The 19,163-nt window shown below is 47.8% G+C and overlaps 1 protein-coding gene across 1 annotated transcript in view; it reads left to right on the forward strand.

Moving 5' to 3' along the window:
• The window catches only part of C2H1orf94 (chromosome 2 C1orf94 homolog), a 39,292-nt gene extending 22,179 nt beyond the window's left edge, over positions 1-17,113 (forward strand). Inside the window, exons 3-7 of the mRNA XM_058660829.1 lie at positions 1,409-1,669; positions 2,853-3,025; positions 7,192-7,269; positions 11,455-11,651; positions 16,682-17,113. Of these exons, the coding sequence (XP_058516812.1) occupies positions 1,409-1,669; positions 2,853-3,025; positions 7,192-7,269; positions 11,455-11,651; positions 16,682-16,757 (785 nt within the window). The 3' untranslated portion in view covers positions 16,758-17,113. The remainder of the gene's footprint in view (positions 1-1,408; positions 1,670-2,852; positions 3,026-7,191; positions 7,270-11,454; positions 11,652-16,681) is intronic.
• Positions 17,114-19,163: the final 2,050 nt, after the last annotated feature.

Consider the following 19,163-nt stretch of genomic DNA (forward strand, 5'->3'; position numbering starts at 1 on the left):
GGATCTGTGGTGGTGTAGACACAGTCATTCTGAGATGACTGCTCAGCCCATGTGCAGAGACCCAAAGTTGGCACTAATCGTGCTCTGACTCCACACCCCAGCCATCTCCATTGACTGCCCCAAGTCCCATGTCTATAGCCTCTGGCCCATTTCTGTTCCTATCTTGCTTTCATCCAAGATGTGCCTGGTCTTGCTGAAATCCTCCTTCCTTTTGGGGGACAAAGCTCCTCTCAGACACAAAGTGGATTCAGCCAATCCTTTTCTCCCATTATGTCCTCTGTCATCTTTGGGGCCCACCTGCCTTGTCCCAAAGCTATTTCTGAGCATGCCTCTCTTGCCTTGCTTGTGATGAGCTACCGCTGGGCAGACTGGCTCTGACTCATCACCGTGTCCCCAGTGCTCAGGGCAGGGTCTGGAGCTGCCAAACAAGCTGAATCACCTGTAAGCCACAGACAGAAACAGAGGTGTGATATTGAGCCAAACTGTAGGGTCCAAGTTGTGGAAATGTGTATCTCTACTAAGCACCCAGTTTCACACTCCTTCAAAGCAAGACTGCTCACATCATGTTTGTGCCTCCAGTTCCGGCACCATAGATGGTTGGAAGGAAGAGAGGAGGGAGTGAGAGGGGGAGAAAAAAGAAAAGAAAGGAAGGAAAGGAAGAATGGAAAGAAAAAGGGTGAAAAAAGGATAGTTGAAGAACTGACCAATATAAAAAAGGATGAATTCATGTACATAAAGGGAAAAGGAAACTAACAGTGGATGCATAGGTAGGTGGATGGGTGGATGGGTGGATGGGCGCATGGATGGGTGAAAGGATGGGCAAATAGATGGGGAAGGTGAATGGATGAGCGGGTATTGGTGATTGAGTTGGTGGGTAGGTGGATGGTGGGTAGGTGAGTGGATGGATGGATAACTGAATGGGTGGATTTTTGAGTGATATATGTGTGGATGGATGGATGAATGGATGCATGAGTGGGTAGAGGAATAGATGGAAGGTTGCAAGAATGGATGGTTGAATGGATATGTAAGTGTGTGGATGGGTAGATGGGTGGGTGGAAGGATGGATGGATAGGTGAGTGAGTGGTATAAGAGTTGGATGGTTGGATGGGTGGGTGGAGCATGGATGTGTGAATATATGGATTATAGGCAGATGGATGGAGGTAAAGGAAGAGGAAAGCATAGGTGAATAAACAGATGGATTCATGAAGGCAGGAGGGCTAGACTGAGCAATGGTCTGGGTAAGTTTCAAGGACAGGCTGAGCTGTATATATGTGGCTGAGAGGCACTTGAATGGTCTGGGTCTCAGGTATGTGGTATGGAGGAGCCATCATGCTTTCCAGAAAATGGTGCTCCCTACACCCAATATGTGCTCCTCTCCAGGCATTTATTTATTTCTCTCCTGCTATAGAACAGAACTCTGGCAACAAAGATTCAACCAAGTGTCGAGACAACTTCTTTGTTAGCCTGTGGCCCCAGAATCGGAAGGATACCTGTGGTGAGGAGGGTTGCAATGACCCAGTGGGTACCCCATCCATGACTGTGCCATCCAAGAAGCCTGTATGGCCCGCTGAGAAGAATCTGCTCTCTGAGTTCCTTGGAGCTACCAAAAACCCAAGTGGGCAGCTGAAGTTTCGCAACAAAGTGGATGTGGAGGGACTGGACCCAAAACGTAAGCAAATCCAGGGAGGGGCTGCAGAAGAATGATGGGATTTCAAACACACTCCTATGCCCCAGAGGTGGCTGGGTCACCAAGAAGCTGCCCAAACCATGGGCAAGTCACTTCTTTTCTCAGCCAAATGATGGAGCTGACTTTCTCCCTATCATTCTTGTTGGAAAAACAATTACCAGCAAAGGGGCACACCCTTTTTCTGCCAAGGACTGTTTAGATATTATAGCATCATTCATGAGCCACATATGACTATCAGCTTAGAAAGCCTACTGAAGATTTACTGAATGCAGAACGCTGGCTATGGTTATCTTGGTAGAGCCAGCCAGACCTTCTATGTCCTATGGGCTAGATGTTCCCTACTCCAGTAGCTAGAGTTTTAGTAGCCGTCGATTTTGAATATAGCCTTGACCCAGCATAGATTGTATCCTCTCACACATCCCAAGACAGAAAAATCCCATGCTTTAGATCATTTAGATGTAATTAGATATTTGCATACTTGAACTATTTAGATTATTTGTATCTCTCCTTTCTCTCCCCAACCCTAGTCCAACTGTTTCAGTCAAATTTCCTTCCCCAAAAGATGCCAAGAAAAGGGAAATCAAAGACCCCTTTCTGATCCTATCAACCTGCAGGATAACTTGTAGAGGAGAATAGGGAACTTATATCCTGGAACAGCTCAACCTGATCACATTTATCCACATGATTTTAAGTCACTGTGCCCTAAATTACTTAACCTTTTAAAAAATTTAACGATTATTTCTATATGGATAATATTCTGTGCAAGACACACACTCAAAGTTTGTGTCTTGAGGCAGCAGGACTGCTTTCTAATTTGATAAGAACGAATTCCAATAGGATAGCAGTTGTTGATTTAAAAAAAGCTGAATTTTATTAGGGCACTTGAAAGGATGTGGTTTTGTAAGTAAAACATAGCTCTAGAAATCAGGTCCATTTTTATTCCCTGTTAAACTGTCTCCTCTGTGAAAGGCAGAAACTCCAGTCCATGTTGGGATTTCTGTTTCTTTCAAACACACAAAGTGTGAACCAGGGTTGCATTCTTAAAGAAGCTCATCAGGACTTTGAAAAGCCTTGTTAGAGTTTCAGGGGCCTGGCCTGGGGCAGTCATACTACTGCAGGCCCTTGCCTTCATGCTGACATGCTCTGCCTCTGCTGTGATCTGCAGTTAATCCATCTGTCACAGCTGCTGACAAGAACATCAAGTACACAGGGAACGTTTTCAACCCTCGTTTTGCCACAGCTTTGACCTCAGCAAATCTGAACCAGCCACTCTGGCTCAACCTGAACTATCCGCCTGCACCTGTGTACCCCAATCACTCAGCTTTCCCACAGTATCAGGTGAGTGGGTCCTGGGACTCCAGGTGGTCATCCACGTTGGCTCTGGCCCTGTTGGGAGTATGGTTTGCTGGGACTCTGCTGCATAAAAAACTTTTGGACTGTTTTTAAAGGCCATCCTCCAATCTTGAATCTCCATGGGGTCTACACAGGACACCACCAACTTGTCAACTCGTTAGTGATCATGGCTGCTAAGGTACACACACAGCACAACACATGAGTTCACTTTTTCCACTTCCTGGAATCTGGTTTGCTTTGTACCATTTATTTCAAAGCTGCTTTGCTAGTTGTTGCTGGTTAAGTGCTGGGAACCCTAGAATAAGATGGTGTCATAGTTCTCTTCCCTATCGGTTTCCTGTGACTTTCTTTAAAGTTGGGTGTTAATTATTCTGTGGGCTATTTGGGACAGTCTGTGTCTTTTGCCCCAGGATACTCAGCAATGCATCTCTACCTCACTCTTGAAAGCCCTGGTTTGGATTACAAATTATATGACTACCATATTTAAACTACAAGTAAGCTGTCTTAGTTTGTACCAGCTAAGGTGGCTAGGCACAAACTCTTGTTCTTGGACTCATAGCTAGAAGAGGATTTATGGCCAGACACACTTGTAGCTGGGTTGGAAATTCTACTCACAGAACTTATTTATGCAGGGCAAATGTAGTTTCTTTATCTTGTCCATTTAACTTAATATCCCTTAAGAGCTGTCGCCCACTTGGTAGAAGGATGGGAAAAATCAAATAAACGTCCACTCCGGTTTAAACCTTTGTCCAATCCAATAACTAAAGCAGTCCCTTTAGATAGCGCTCCGTGTTTTTCAGGAAAGCTGCTCAGTGTCTTCAGATTTCTCCATCTCTGACTTGCTCCCACCTCTTCCATCTGGTTCTTTGCCAGAACACATATAGTTGTATGGTGGAGGCCAGGATCTTGCATTTGTAGATTCATGGTCTACCCCCTTGGCAAGCTGTGACCCTAATCTGGTGCAGCAAAACCTATAGAAGGAAATCTACCTGCCACTGATAATCCTCCTCTGAGTCCTGTCACAGCCCCTATGTCATTTCCTCCTCTGTAGCAGAGCAGATAAGCCTTGTGGTTTCAGTGTCCTAGATGCCAAAGGACTCTCAATGAGCTGGTCCCCCGGACACAGCTCTGACATCTTCACAGAATTTAGCCAAGTCGTTCTCACTTCTTTCCAAGCCATTCTGCTTGTGTGCTGAAGGGATCAGGCACCCATAGTCTGTCCTGGAAAAAGCCTTCCACCCAGCACCAAAGGGAGAGGTTGCAGAGGAAGGTTCTAAATGGAAATTCAGCATTAATTCCATGCCCACCCTATAGTCTCCTTACACAGGTCTTGGGACTAAATAATGCCATGGTCATTGAGTGACTGACTCCTTCATTTTTGCCTGTTCTTCTACCCGTGCACCTTGAGGCCTGCTGGTCCACTGTTGATTCAACCATATTCTCCTTATTCCTCTTTATTTTTTCATTCATTTGAATGATTTTGAAAACCTATGTTCCACACTCTCCACCACTGGGCTGGGAGAGAAGATTCAAAGATGATCAAGAGGCTCAGAGTCTAACACAAGTTCAGGACTAAACCACAGAGCAGTCCTGCACCTCTGTCTGCAAGAGAAACAATTACATACTTTATTTATTGTAAACCAGTTGGCTCTAAAATGAGCTTCCAGAGTGCACCATGTAAAAAGCTAATTTACAATGGTTTGCTTTGCTAGGTTGGGGTAGTTTCTCTTTGTTAATTTCCTTGGACTTGACTATTTGAGTGAAAGAGATTTCCTCCTCATTCAGAGATGCTTGTATTCCCAGGGCAGGGCCAATTCCCTGAAGTTCCCCAGCCTCTGTGTATAGGCGGTAGATGGCTGTGGTTTGGTAGGACCTGCTGGGACTGAACAGGCTCAGCTGGGGTTGGCCATAGAAGGATTGACTCTTCCAGGTCGGAACTAAAGACGGCCTCATTTACTTCTTCCCAGCTAGTCCTGAAACAGCTGCCTAGGCCCGAGTTAATGTCGAAAAGGTAGGTTTTGAAATGCAGTAACTTTGAGCTTCAAGATTCTGCTGCCTCTAAGCTGTGTGACCTTGGGCAAGCTAGTTGACCACTTTGAGTCCAGGTTTCCTTGCCTGTAAAATGGTTTCACTGCCATCATCACAGCTCCAGCAGCAGCATCCACTGATTTCTGCTGCAAGGAATCATCAAGTCCATGAATGGGAAAAGACACTGCAAAATCTTGCACGCAATGGGGATTTTTTTTTTCTTATCTGGCCCTGGTTGTCTTCAGGAAATGGGGTCAGGGATTGGTAGGCCTTGAGAGGACAGAGAAGGGAGATAGGGAATGGCTTTTCCTGGTCTTTCCTCTGCTTGGCACTAGGAGTAGAGATGAGAGCCCAAATCCAATTTGCTCAGAGGTCTGCTGTGGAGGGACTTGGAGGGATGGGAGACAGAGGCCTCGACCCCGAGGAGCTGTAGAGGTACCTAGGCTGCTTGACGAGAGGGAACTCTGCTCCCAAGTGAGCAGGGAGAAAGCAGATGGGGAAAGACCACGACCTCCAGCCGAGAAGGCTGAGCATTTATTTAGCTTCCCTTGTGATTTTACAAAATTTCAGTTCTACAACAATCACAATTTTTGTGCTGATGAATATGTGGCCTTCTCCTGAAACTCTGCTGCGGGGTGCAGCTGAGTAGGACCACACTATCCTGCACAGGCCAGGCTGGGATGGGGAGGCCGGCCATCCTTCAGTCCAGGAAAGTTGGCTGTTTTAATGAGGTTGAACAGGGGTGAATTAGAGGAGAGACACTTAGTGGAATGCTCAGGGGTGTTGGAGAACTGGGCATGGGCAAGGATACTTGCTTCTTGGACTTCTCTGTCCAGGAACAGGACAAGGCTGAGGTTTCAGGAACCATCCTGTGGTCATAATGGTGAGACTGACAAAGTGTCAGGCTGGGAACTGGTGTCAGGTAGGAGATGCCCCTGTGTAGGATCCTAAGCACTCCGTGTACCGGGGAGAGAGCCAGGAGGGACACGCAGAGGGCTTGCACTCACTCTAGGGAACCTGCCAAGTGGGGCACCAGGATTTCTGGGAGACTTTCCCATACATCAGAGGAATCAAGGCCTTTTGTGAGGAGCTCATGGCAGGTCAAGAGTGGTAGTGTTGGTCACCAACACCTTGATCATCAACACAAGCTTAGCCCACGAGGAAAGCTGTGTCTGCGTGGGATGCTGTCCTGGGGTGAGAGGAGCTTTGGGCGTTGACCTTTACCTTGGGAGTACCTCTGGATTGGCAGTTAAGGGCATAGTCAGAGACTGAAAAAGGGTTATGTGCACGTGTCAAAGGGGGTAGTCTCGTGTCTATGTGTATACATGGATACCCCACAGTGGCCCCATGGAGAGCTGTGAACAAAATTTCCATTCTCCATCTGGCTGAGTTGCTAGAGAGCCTTTGCTAAGCAGTAGGTGTGAGAGATGAGGAGCAGACCTGACTGCTGCAGACTCCATACACATGCTGGGCATCAGCCAATGCTTTAGATAATTAACTCACTTATCCTCCCAGCAGCCTTCATGGGCAGCTTCTAGAAACAGGCATATGTGTGTACGCACGGACGCTCAGCAACAGCAATTCAAAGCTAATGCATCTGATTCCCGGTTGTACATTTGTAAACAGCCCATGGACACAAATACAAGCACATGTGCAGATGCACTTAAGAAAACATGGATGCAAACCAACACACACACACACACACACACACACACACACGTGTACATGGACACCACGAGTCCTTGGGCATGAATGGGAATTGAGGAAAGGCATTTTGACGAGGGATGTGGGCATTGACAAAGTTAGTGCGGCCACCCTCACAAGCTTTGCAGGCCCTATTCTGAAGTGACTGTTCCAAGGTCACCAGGATGGGAAGGGGTAGATCTGGGATTCCAGGGGGCAGTCAAGTGCTTGAAATTTGCATCTTAAGTGCTCACTAAAAAGGCTGTAAAGTCTGTTAATATCAGGTTTCCCATAAGGCATACATTTTATTTGCCCTATCTTGCTCCCAAATGAGACATTTGAACATCCAGGTGTAGGAGCCAGTGGCTGAGCAGAGTGGCTGTTGCTGGTTGGCTGGACACCCTTGTCCAGCAGCAATGAGCCTCCTCCTCTCTCCCTAGGGCCTGTACCCACCGCGGGCTACAAGGATGCCGTACCAACAGGCAGTGCACCCTCAGCTGGGTTGTTACCCCCGGCAGGTGAGTAGACCACTTCCCATCCCTGCCTCAGTTCCATGAAGACCTCCAGGACTGGAGTCTGAGACCAGTGGTTCCCCTGGCCTTTCTGAGCTGGTCACCAAGATACTTTGTGAACACTGTTGTCTGCACACATATGTCCCAATATACATGTAAAAACAAACCAATGTCCCTGAGAGGCAATAACAGTTGGCACTTAATGGAGTCCTTCTTATGTGCCAGGACCTTGTCTGAAGGATCCACATGCACTAACTACTAACTACTCTACCCATGAGGCAAGTGACAAATAAGGATGCTGAGTTCTGGGGAATACACTAACAATGGTAGTTATTTATTTGTAATTTCAATTTAACTGTTTCTTTTAAAGATTTATTCATTTTAATTGGAGAGGCAGATTTACAGACACACACACACAGAGGAGAAAGAAGAGAGAAAGAGAGAGAGAGAGAGAGAGAGAGAGAGAGAGAGAGAGAGAGAGAGAGAGAGACTTGGTCTTTAGTCTGCTTGTTCACTGCCCAAGTGGCCGCAATGGCCAGAGTTGAGTTGAGAGAGAGAGAGAGAGAGAGACTTGGTCTTTAGTCTGCTTGTTCACTGCCCAAGTGGCCGCAATGGCCAGAGTTGAGTTGATCTGAAACCAGGAACCTAGAGCTTCTTTTGGGTCTCCCACAAGGGTGCAGGGTCACAAGGCTTTGGGCTGTCCTCTTCTTCTTTCCCAGGCCATAAGCAGGGAGCTGGATAGGAAGCAGGGCCACTGGAATTAGAACCGGTGCCCGTATGGGCTCCTGGTGCTGCAGGTGGAGAATTAGACGGATAAGCTGAGTGTCCCATGTTTTTCTTTTTAATATTTGTTTATCTTTTTAGAAAGGCAGAGTTACAGAGAGGGGAGATACACCCCCACACACACAGATATTGTCATCCTCTGATTCACTGACCAAATGGCTTCATCAGCTGGGGCTGAGCCAGGACAAAGCCAAGAACCAGGGGCTTCTTCCTGCATATCCTGCACACAGCGACCAAGAACTTGGGGGGCCATCCATGATGGTTTTCCCAGGCACAGTAAGAGGGAGCTGAAATCAGAACTGAAAGAGCTGGGACATGAACTGGTGACGCTAGTGTCACAGGTGATGACTTAATTTACTACATCATAATGCTGGCCCCAAACTTCAGTATTTTTATTTGCTGAGTGGGAAGGTTGGGGATGACTCTTGGCTGGACAGTAAGAGGAGGGCAGAGTTGCCATCTAGCTTTGGACAGCCTGGCACTCCTAATCCATGCTTTACTGGCCTGGGACACAGATATGCAAAAGTGTAGCGTGCAGGATCAAAACAAAGTAGATGAAATAGGCATACAAACACACATGGAACTGGATAGAAATATGGATGGGGTTAGCCACCAAGCAGCCTGAGCACACAGGTGTGCCAACCTGTGAACAGACCCAGAAACTGGGCAAGGAAGTGGAGTGCCGGAGCATGGATGGGATGTGAGAAAGGGGCTGGACACAGGGGCACAGAGGCATCAAACACTGAGCTGCTTCACTCCCAAGATGGCTGTGCAGCCTCCTGACAGGTGAACACCCCCCACTCTCTGACCCATGAGCTCCACTGCCTCTCCTCTCTCCCAGGGAGCCCCACCATTCCTCTGTCAGCTTCACTTCAATCCAGAATACGTAGGAATGTTTCAGAGGCTGGGGAAGGGTCCATAGGTGTAGGTTACTTGAGTTCACCGGGCCAGGAGTACTGTGGAGCTCTCTGCCTCCTGAGATGAAGCGAGGCTGTGGGAACCTCAGCCACTTCTCCTTCATGTAGCAGGCAGTGATAGGGTTCTAGATCCAGAGTCATGTTGTGTGTGTGTGTGTGTGTGTGTGTGTGAGAGAGAGAGAGAGAGAGAGAGAGAGAGGTGCAATGAAAATGGTAAAGAAAAAGTAAAACTTTAGGCAACCGCTGCTGCTTTCCTCAATCCCTTTCCAAGGACATCTGCTAGGAATGAGGAAAGCTTTCTGTTGAGGGCCGTTTTGAGCGTTAAAACATTATTTTTAGGTCGTACACCATGATCATCTTAAAAATGAACCTGTTGTAGACTTGTTTTTGAATTTAAAGTCCTGCCTATGTTGCCCAAACAGAGCAAGAACCAGACCACAGGATTTTACAGGCGTTATATATGGCCGGTGGGCCAGACATTCTCCACCTTCTTTTTATATAGAAGCTTTATATACATACATACATACATACACACACATATATATACATACACATTTGTATGTATATAGATATACATACGTGGCATTCCAAGTACATTGTTGGACTGTTTTTGTCAGGAAAGAGGAAATTTGGAGAAGTTTGAGCAATACACAAAGCTCTGTTTTGTGTGTTAATTCTATGGAATCAGGGATATGCTTGCATTTCTTACTTGGGAGACAGAGTGAGAGATATACAGAAAACTTGCATCTACAAATTCATACTCTCCAAATGTCTGCAGTGGCTAGGGCTGGGCCTGGCTGATGCCAGGAACTAGAAACTCAATCCAGGTCTCCCATGTGGATGGCAAGGCCCCCACTACTTGAGCCTTCACCTGCTGCCTTCCAGGATTTGGGTTAACAGGAAGCTGCAGTCCAGAGCCCTAACCAAGACTCAAAACCATGCACTTGGATATGGGACAGATGTCTTTACTGGCATCTCATCCACTAGCTCAAACACTTGCCCCTAAAGGTAGGCTTTTGAACAGAGCCCAAGAACCATGGCTTCCTCCCACTGTGAAGATCAGGGGAGTCTGTGCTTGCTGCCTGCATGGCATTAGGGTTTCCAGGTGGTGCCCTCCTGGTCTTTCCCATGGGCTTGATGAGTTTGTCTTCTGGTGGCCTTGGTTATCTTGTCCAGCCTCACTGGGTCTTACATCCCCATTGGGGGATTTTTGCACAAACCTTGAAAGTGGGACTCAGATGTCCAGAAGGCACAGCAGAGAGAAGCCTCAACAGAGGGTATAGATTCTCAGTAACTCTTGGTGGGGGGGCGGGGGTCCTTCCTGCAGCACACACCCTGGAAGTACAGGGAAATCACTCAACTTTCCTGGGTCTCAGTTTTCCTCCTTTGGGAGGTGGGAATGATGGGATCGTACAGAGTTCCAAAAGGAGGATGCAGGGCAAGGGTTTGGCATACCGACTAAGGCACTAGCAGGTGCTGCTTCTTGGGGTTGCAAGGTAGCAGAGGGCTGGCCGAGTGTCAAATCCCTGAGTTTGTGACCCCCCAGATTCTGCTTACAACGCAGAGAGGCAGAAACATCCGCGCTTCTCTGTGGACCTGCCCTGCCCTGCACACACGGGGAGAGCTATCGTCAGAAATGGCTCACTTATGTTCAGAGACGTCAGTGGTGGAATACGGTGCTCATGACGTCAGGAGCTCCCTGTCATTTTAAGTGTTCCAGCAGATGTTAAGTGGTCACATCTCTTGTTCCCTCTTCCCCATTTTGCATTCATTCAAGATGTGCTTATTGAGCAGCTGTGATGTCTTAGTACCGGAGACTTGTCAGGCAACAAGACATGAGGTCCTGGCCTTGTCGGAAGCAAGGAAGGAGTCCCAGTGATGGGTGATGGGGCTGTGTCCTGAGTTCAGCGCCTCCCCCTACCGTGTGCATCCCAGTGCACACTTTAGTGCCCTTTCTCAGAGACTCCTGCTGTCTGTCATGTTGATCACCTGCCACGTGTGGCTGTGTGTATTTGTGTATTTGTGGCTGTATTCCAGGGTGTGTGCCTGTTCCAGGATGGCTGTCATGGAGAGCAGTGTGGAGACCACTGTCCCCAGGGCAGGACACCTCTTCCCACCTCCCACTTCCCACCTCCCTGGGCCAGATGTCTGGGCTGTGGGACCCAAGCTGATCTGGAGCCTACTCTAAGGGGAAAGTGAATGGCTATGGCAAAGCAGGTTGGGAGGCAGGGACAAAAACAGAAAGATTTACTCGTTCTTTGTTAGATGTCTATCTCTCTATTGTCACATGTTGTAGGTAGCTTGTCCATTATACAGATGAAGAAACCAAGTCTCAGATAAACTCAGTAAATTACCAGACTACTCCAGAGGCTGAGCTCTGTGCTTTCCATGTACCCAACAGTGAATGGAGACTCAGGGGCCAAGGGAGTGGTGGCTGTGTTTCATGTTAGGGCTGGGAGAGGCGATCTCACCCGTTCCTCCCCTCTGGCAGGTAACGCCGTACAACCCACAGCAGATGGGACAGCAGATTTTCCGCTCTTCCTGCCCTCCACTGCTGAGCTACGTCCCCTTTGTCCAGCCCAACTACCCGTATCCCCAGAGGACACCTCCAAAGCTGTCCAGCAATCCACGAGACCCTTCCCCCATGGCAGGAGATGGGCCACAGATCCTCCTCCCCCAGGTGTATGGGTGAGTATGCAGCCCACATTTAGCCCCCTCATGCAGCCTGGGAACTGCTGGAGAGGGGAGTGAAGGGGCAGGTCTGGCGGACTTCATAGAGTGTATTTGTCTTATGACTACGGGGAATGGATGGTCTTATAACAACAGCCAGTGGCTGTATAGGTCTTAGAGAGACCAGGAGGAGAAGTGGTTAGGGCCTGGGGGCCTGGGGATCCCTTTAGTAGGTCTGATTAGCGGGCTGCGGTCTTCCAGTCTGGGGGCAGAACAGCAATAACAGTCAAGAGCAAGTGGATGCCCCACTTGGTGGGCTACAGCAGGTGGTGGAGCCTGACGCAATGCTGTCACCCATTGCTTAGTGACCAGTGGGACCTGGACAGGTAATCTTATCGCTCTCTCTTCCCCACACTGCCTCCCAAGCTCCTTGCTAGGCTAATCCCCCGCACATCCCAATGACTTCACGGCAGGCCCTGCTGAAGGGCCTTCGACTGCTTATCAGGGCTGCTCACACTTTTTCATCAAGGGACCCCTGTGAGCAGAGGAGAGGAGACATTTCCTGGGATGGTCTGAGGGCTTAGCAGCTAGCAGCTAACACAAGCACAACACATCAGCTGAAAATTTCACCCAGAGCTTGCATACGGTTGAGTAACAAAATTGAGTTTCTCTTCATATAACCATAAATAGCCTTCCCTTCCCTCCCATCAAGACTTCCACTATCATGGATGTTTTAAGAGGCAGGCAATGCTAAGCTGCCCCTGTGGATCTGAGAGTTTAAGGCACACACTGGGGAAGGTGGACCACAGGTTGAGAAATTTAGGGACTGGGAGGAGGGCCCAAACCCTGCAAGTTGACACAGATTCATGCCCCCCACTTCTTGATCACAACCAGTTCCATTGGTACAACCATACATCTCCACACACTCCTCACTTCCCCCAGAGTTTTCTGAATAACTTGGATGACCTTATTGGAAGGGATCAAGACTGGAAAGACTCCATGGTCAGATCTATTTAGCAAAAACTGTGAAACAAAAATAAACAGATTTCTTGACTATTGAACCCCTAGATCATTTAATCTAGAGTGCTTGGGAAATGTTCCAGAAGGCAACTGTTAGTATTAACTAAATATGAAACCCTCCAAATCCATTCTCCTTCCTTCCTTCCTTCCTTCCTCCCTTCCTTCCTCCCTTCCTTCCTTCCTTCCCTCACTCCTTGTCCATCTTCATGCCTTCCCTCTCCTTCTGTCTCTCTCTCCTCTTGAATTTCCTTTCCCCTCTTTCTCCCTCCCTACCTCATGGCACATTCTAACAACAGACCCTGGGGGAAGATGTGCTAAATCTTACAGTTGGTTTGCATTTAGTCTGTGGGGACCTGTAGATGTCTGGGACATACTTCATTTCTCCAGTGAGCCAAGAGCAGATGTGGGCACAGCAGTGTGAGTGCCTGGCTTGGTGAGACCTATCGGGGAAGCCCCAAAGCCATGGCCAGGAAGCTGTGGGGAGGTCCTGATAACCAGTGGTAAGCAGCCATTGGAGGGGACACTGACTTTTGGGTTTGACCCTTAGCTGTTGTGGGCATTTGGGAATGAATTAGCCAATGGGAGCTCTGCCTGTTTGTCTCAGATAATTTTTAAAACCTGATGGAGCATTTTCCATGTGCCTGGTGCTTGAGCTAGACAGTGGGGATCCTGGTGTGAACAAGACTAACTGTTTCTTTTTCCCAAGGAGCTTACATTTCATGACAGAGAGATAGACAGGAAGGAGTTAAGCAGGCCAATGCACAACGTGAGGGCTGGGGAATCAAGAAGAGAATCAAAGGAAGTCACTTGAATCAGAATCTCAAGGAGTGAGAGAATGGATCCTACTCATGGGTGGGGGCCTGAGCATTCTGGGTAGAAAGAACCAGAAGGGCTGGGCTCTGAGATGGGAGCAAGTGGCTAAGACATTAAGTGAGGGTGAGAGTGGGTGAAGTTGGCATCAGAGAGCCAGCCAAGGCCAGGTAGATGAGATGGGCCTGGTAGGCATGGTGAGTTTTCCTTGAAGACGCTGACAGACGCCATTAAGGCTTTGTAGCAGGTCACAATGGATTATAAATTGCTGTAGTGAACAGATCCTGTTGGCCAGTGTATGAAGCATGAACAGTGGGGTCAAGCTCTGATGCAGGAGATTCAATCAGAGGTCTTCAGAACTGGATGAGCAAGAGATGGTGGTGCTGTAGGCAAAGAGGGAGGGGTGCCCATGGAGGAAGTGAGCATGTGGAAAGATCTGGGGTGTTTGTTTTCTTGGTAAAATTGATGGAGCTTGATAATGATTGTATGTGAAAAAAAAAAAGAATAAAAAGGTGATTAAAAAATTCCAATTCCTAGGTTTTTGACTTCTGCAACTGGATGAGAGGCAAGGCCAAGGTGTCATGAGCATGGCTCTGTGTGTTGAGAATCAGGTGCTAGACATGTGACATTTAGAATGCTTGTTAGACAGACCCATGGAGCAATTGATAGGCAGGTGGAGATAGGAGTCAGGAGCTCAGAGGAAACGGAGGACTGGAAATCAGGCTGGGAGTCATTAGCATTTAGATGATATTGGAAGATGTGGGATGGGATGGGAGCTCCAGGACTGAGCTCTGAAGCACCCAGCAGGTGGAGAGGATGGGAAGGCAGGGGCCCCAAAGGGAGTCGCTGGGGAGGAGGGAGAAACAATGGGGGAGAGCAGAGTGCAGGAGGCCACGGGAACAAAGTGTCTCCTACAATCGGGGGAAGGGATGACAGTGATGAAAAAGGAAATGTGGGTGCTATAGAGAGGACAAGGGGAGCACCAGACATGGGGGCATGGTGGGAGCTTCCATGTGGTGCTGGGTGGAGGACGATGGAGGTGAAGCCACCCAGCCAGGGCAGGGAGCACAGACTTGAGCAGAAAGTTTTGTTTGAAAGACAAGGAAGTGAGCACACCAGGTGGATTCAAGAGACAAAGCTGTGTAACATGGAGGGGAAGGAGGCAATGGCTTCAGCTGCGGGAGAGCTCTTCCTTTCCCTCTGCCAGGACTGTGTGCCTGCAGATGCCAGAAAGGGAGAGCCACAATGTGCCTGGGAGATCAAAGGGGCACAAGTATAACGACACTGGAGACAGTGCAGAGAGACCAAACCAGGCCAGCTGGGACGTGTGTTCACCTCATTCAAGCAGCTTGAGCTTTTCCTCTGCAATGAAGCATTCTTTGATAACCATTGTCTCCAAAGATTGCCCCTCTTCCTGGCCCTTTAGCACACATCCCATCCAGACCATGCCCATGGCAATTGCTCTGATCATTCTCACCCGAAAGGTGCTGGATGTGTGGGTCAGATACACACACAGTGTGCCATGAATTATTGGCTATTGATAATCGCTAAACACTTAAATATACGTTGTAGCCTTGATTTCGCTCATCAGAATGGGTGCAGGTTGACCTCATAATGACATCATACTTTCCAGTCATTTCTATTCCAAGATGATTTTTTAAAAGATTTATTTATTTTTATTACAAAGTCAGATATACAGAGATGAGGAGAGACAGAGAGGAAGATCTTCCGTCTGATGATTCACTCCCAAAGAGAGCAGCAACGGCTGGTGCTGCGCCGATCCGAAGCCAGGAACCTGGAACCCCCTCTGGGTCTCCCACGTGGGTGCAGGGTCCCAAGACCTTGGGCCGTCCTCGACTGCTTTCCCAGGCCACAAGCAGGGAGCTGGATGGGAAGTGGAGCTGCCAGGATTAGAACCGGCGCCTATATGGGATCCCGGGGCGTTCAAGGTGAGGACTTTAGCTGCTAGGCCATGCTGCCGGGCCCCCAAGATGATTTTTGAAAGAGAAATAAATGGGGTTTCTGCTGATGGTCATTGTTTATCAGATGCCTAACTGTGGGTCCTGGACCTGGTGAGCAGCCCTGATGATGTCCTTGCTCTTATGGAATTTGTTTTCATGAACAGGGAAAGACGGGAAACTCAGCCCCACTGTCCTGGGAGTCTCACAGTGAGAGGGGGTACCCTGGGCAGTTGAGGTACCACAGGTTAAGGCAATGGCTGAATGTCATGGCAGCTTTCCTCCCCAACCCAGTTCTTGCTGTCTCCTTCAACCCCTGGGAGGGTGGACCTCTGGCAATATGATTGACCAGCCGAAAAGCAATGGAGAAGTTCTGGATTACGTGGGATCCAGCCATTTGTTCTGCTGTGATTTGTACAAAGACCTGCTCTTAGTCTTTTCATGGAGCCCAGCCTTCGGGTAAAGAAACTGTAACAGGGCCCAAAGGATGAATAAATCATTCCATCTGGAGAGATCCAGGGAGTTCTCACAGAGGAGGTAGGTGGTTTTTCAGCTCTGAAATAAGAATAGGAGTTTGCCAGGGAGAAAAAGTTGAGGTGTGTCAGTTCTGTCTTCATGGGCAAAGTTCACAGCATACTAGCCTTTTCTTCCCCGAGAGTCCTAGCAAAGCCGCGGACGCTACTAATACCTGAAGGCTTACTCATGGATCTGGTGTTGAAAAGAAGGGCCTTAGGCAGTGTGGTGCTCACAGAAAGGGCATGACCCCTTGTATTGCCAAATTCTGAAATGGCATTCTTAGACCTGTCCCTAAATTCTCTGATGTTGTGAATTTTGATGAGAAACACGCTTGATCCTCCCAGGCAGATAGAGTGGTCCTAGGCATACAGGAAAGGTAGGGTCGCAGGTGTACAGTGAGGAAAGGTGACAGATCCACAGGTCCAGAGAGGCTCCCTGCTCCATTGTCCTGGGCGTGTACCTAATCCACTGGGGCTCCCCATGGCTTCCTGATCTGAGTTAGTGACAGAAGAAGTTCTTTATAACCCTCTAATTGTATCATTTTAATATTTTAATTTCCCAGAGCTGAAACTTTTTGATTATGTTAAAGCTTGCAGGTTCCAAGTCTTCACAGTCCTTGACAGCTGCGAAATTTTATATATATATATATATATGTATGTATATATTTATTTATTTGTTTATTATTTTTCCTAATCTCCCTGATGACTTCAGGAATTTCATCCCGGCAATCCTCCTCTCTTTCAGGTTCGGCTCAACGTCTGGCGGGCCCCTGATGAATAGCCCCTATTTTTCTTCCAGTGGGAATGGCATCAATTTTTAGTTTCTCTTATTTCTCTCTCCTCCTCCCTTAGCCCTTGGACTGGGGCTAAGGACTCTGGAATCCTGGATTCTGCAACAGCTTGGTATGAAGTTTGAAAGGCCAAGGTTCTGACCAGGTCACAGCAGAAAGCAGCAAGACCGGATCCATCAACACACCAACACATGCACACAGCCTCTCTGACACCCAGCATGAACCACAAGTGTGCACCCCTTTTCATATTCACTTGTTCAACCACATATGCTCTTGTATTTAGCTAACCTGAGTGATTTTTGTTTTTGTTTTTGTTGGTAAACGTAGAGGTAAGACATTTAATTTTAGGGCGTTTGTATCTTATGATAAAAACATGAGCTGTTTGACATGATGTGTGCTTCTTTATTGTTGTTGTGTTCTGTGTGATCTTTACAGTTCAGTTTCCCCATGGGAGTTAAGATTTTCTCAGGATGTCAAAAAGAGACCAAGAACCAGACTCATTGGAGTGTTGCTTTCTGAGGGCAGGACCCTAGGGCTCAGAAACACAAGGGCCTATCTCTAATACTCACTGCTCAGCATCCCAGTTTATGCATCTCAGGAGTGGACATCATATAAGCACTGTCCCTCCCTCACCCTACCCCCTGCCAATGGCTCAGTTGGCTAGTTCTCCACCGCCAAGCGCAGCATCCCATATGGGCACTGGTTCTTATCCCAGCTGCCCCACCTCTCACCCAGCTCCCTACTTGTGACCTGGGAGAGCAGTAGGCAATGGCCCAAAGCCTTGAGACCCTATACCCATATAGGAGATCCAGAAGAAGCTCCTAGACCCTGGCTTTGGATGAACTCAGCTCTAGCTGTTATAGTCATTTGGGGAGTGAACCAGTAAATGGAAGATCTTTCTGCTTCTCCTTCTCTTTATAAATCTGCCTTTCCAAAGAAAAAAAAATTTTCCTCTTGGGCAGAGGATGGGAAAATGTGGTCTAGAAACAAGTTCAACATTGATCTTGAACCTCGGCGATCTAACTCCTGTCAGTGCACGCCATTGCCAATGGAGAAGACACTGCCAAATTTACACCAGTAAATTTGGTTGAATTTAAGTTGTTCAGCTTTTATCTAAGACTTTAACAAGGAAGTGTCATGCACAAGTGAGCCAGCAGAGGAGCACCGCACTCTGATGAGGTTTTAAAGTCTTATGCTTATTGCCAGCAGTGGAGAGTGGGCTCACGCCTCCAAGACCGCTCAACCTGGAATGGTAGAAGTGCAGGGTTTATCTTTATAAACCTCAAACCAGGAGCAATGTAGGGGAACTGAGTTAATATACTGAACTAATGGAGAATTATTTTAGGAAAGAAAAATTACTAATCACTAACTTTGCAAGTTCCAGGTGAGAGTCATTTTTCTCCTAGTCTTGCTTGAACAGGGGTTTGTACCTTCTGGCCATATAGGATGTGAATTTCTTGGCTGGGTTACAGCCTCACGGGTGGGGCAGGTATCTCACCTAAGATGGAGTCCAGCTCCTCATGGAGTCCTTCATGTCATGCCTGTCATTTCAGACGGCCACTGAGTGCATTGTGACAATAATTCTAGAGGGCACAAATTCAGGAAGAAGAGACAACCTGAATTCTTGACAGCACACATCCGTTAATTCTTCTCTTCCACATCCATGACAGACACCACCAATCAACAATGGCATTCTATTCCCCTGCACTGCGCAAAGCTACAAAATCATTCTCTCCATGGTGCCCCGGGGAAGCAATCACAGATGGGGGTTGGCCTGTGAAGTTAAACCTATGAAGTATACTTTGACAAACTCTAACAAGATGCAGTTAAGCAGGGGTTAATGAAAGGGCACACGTCTGGCTAGGAACTATACACATACAGGCTGGACCAATGTGAGTAGTTCTAATCTGTTCTATCACCACACTGTTAGGTACTTGGAACAAGAATGGTACAAGGCTGAGGCCAATGAAAGCCAGAGCTGGGGAGCACTAGGAGCTCCGATTCCTCCAGCACTGAGAGGCTGGGGGTCTGGAATCACCGACACATTGGGAAGGGCTGAAGCCTACCACCCGCAAGAACGTGTCATGCCAGGACACCTTTGGCCTCACTAATCTTTCTTTCTAGGTCCTTGGAAACCATTTACTCCCAAGTTTCTTGAAGATTTCATGTCTTCTAGCCTTCTCCAGCCTTGATCTGGGACTCAGCATGCATTCTTCAGCTCCTCTTTGTAATACTGAGCCCTTATTTTAATGTTTTTTCTTCTTGGCGTTGTCACTTAGAAGTCTTTACAAATGCAGAAACCATTTCCTGCTTCTTCAAAATGTACATCTAACTGTAGATCCAGGCTGGATTATCATTTCATACCCTCCCTTAACCTTAGCATTTTGGAGGTAGAAGAGAGTAAAAGAAAGCCCAGGTTTTCTCTTGGCCAAATCT

This window comes from Ochotona princeps, chromosome 2, assembly GCF_030435755.1.
Source record: "Ochotona princeps isolate mOchPri1 chromosome 2, mOchPri1.hap1, whole genome shotgun sequence".
NCBI lineage: Eukaryota > Metazoa > Chordata > Mammalia > Lagomorpha > Ochotonidae > Ochotona > Ochotona princeps.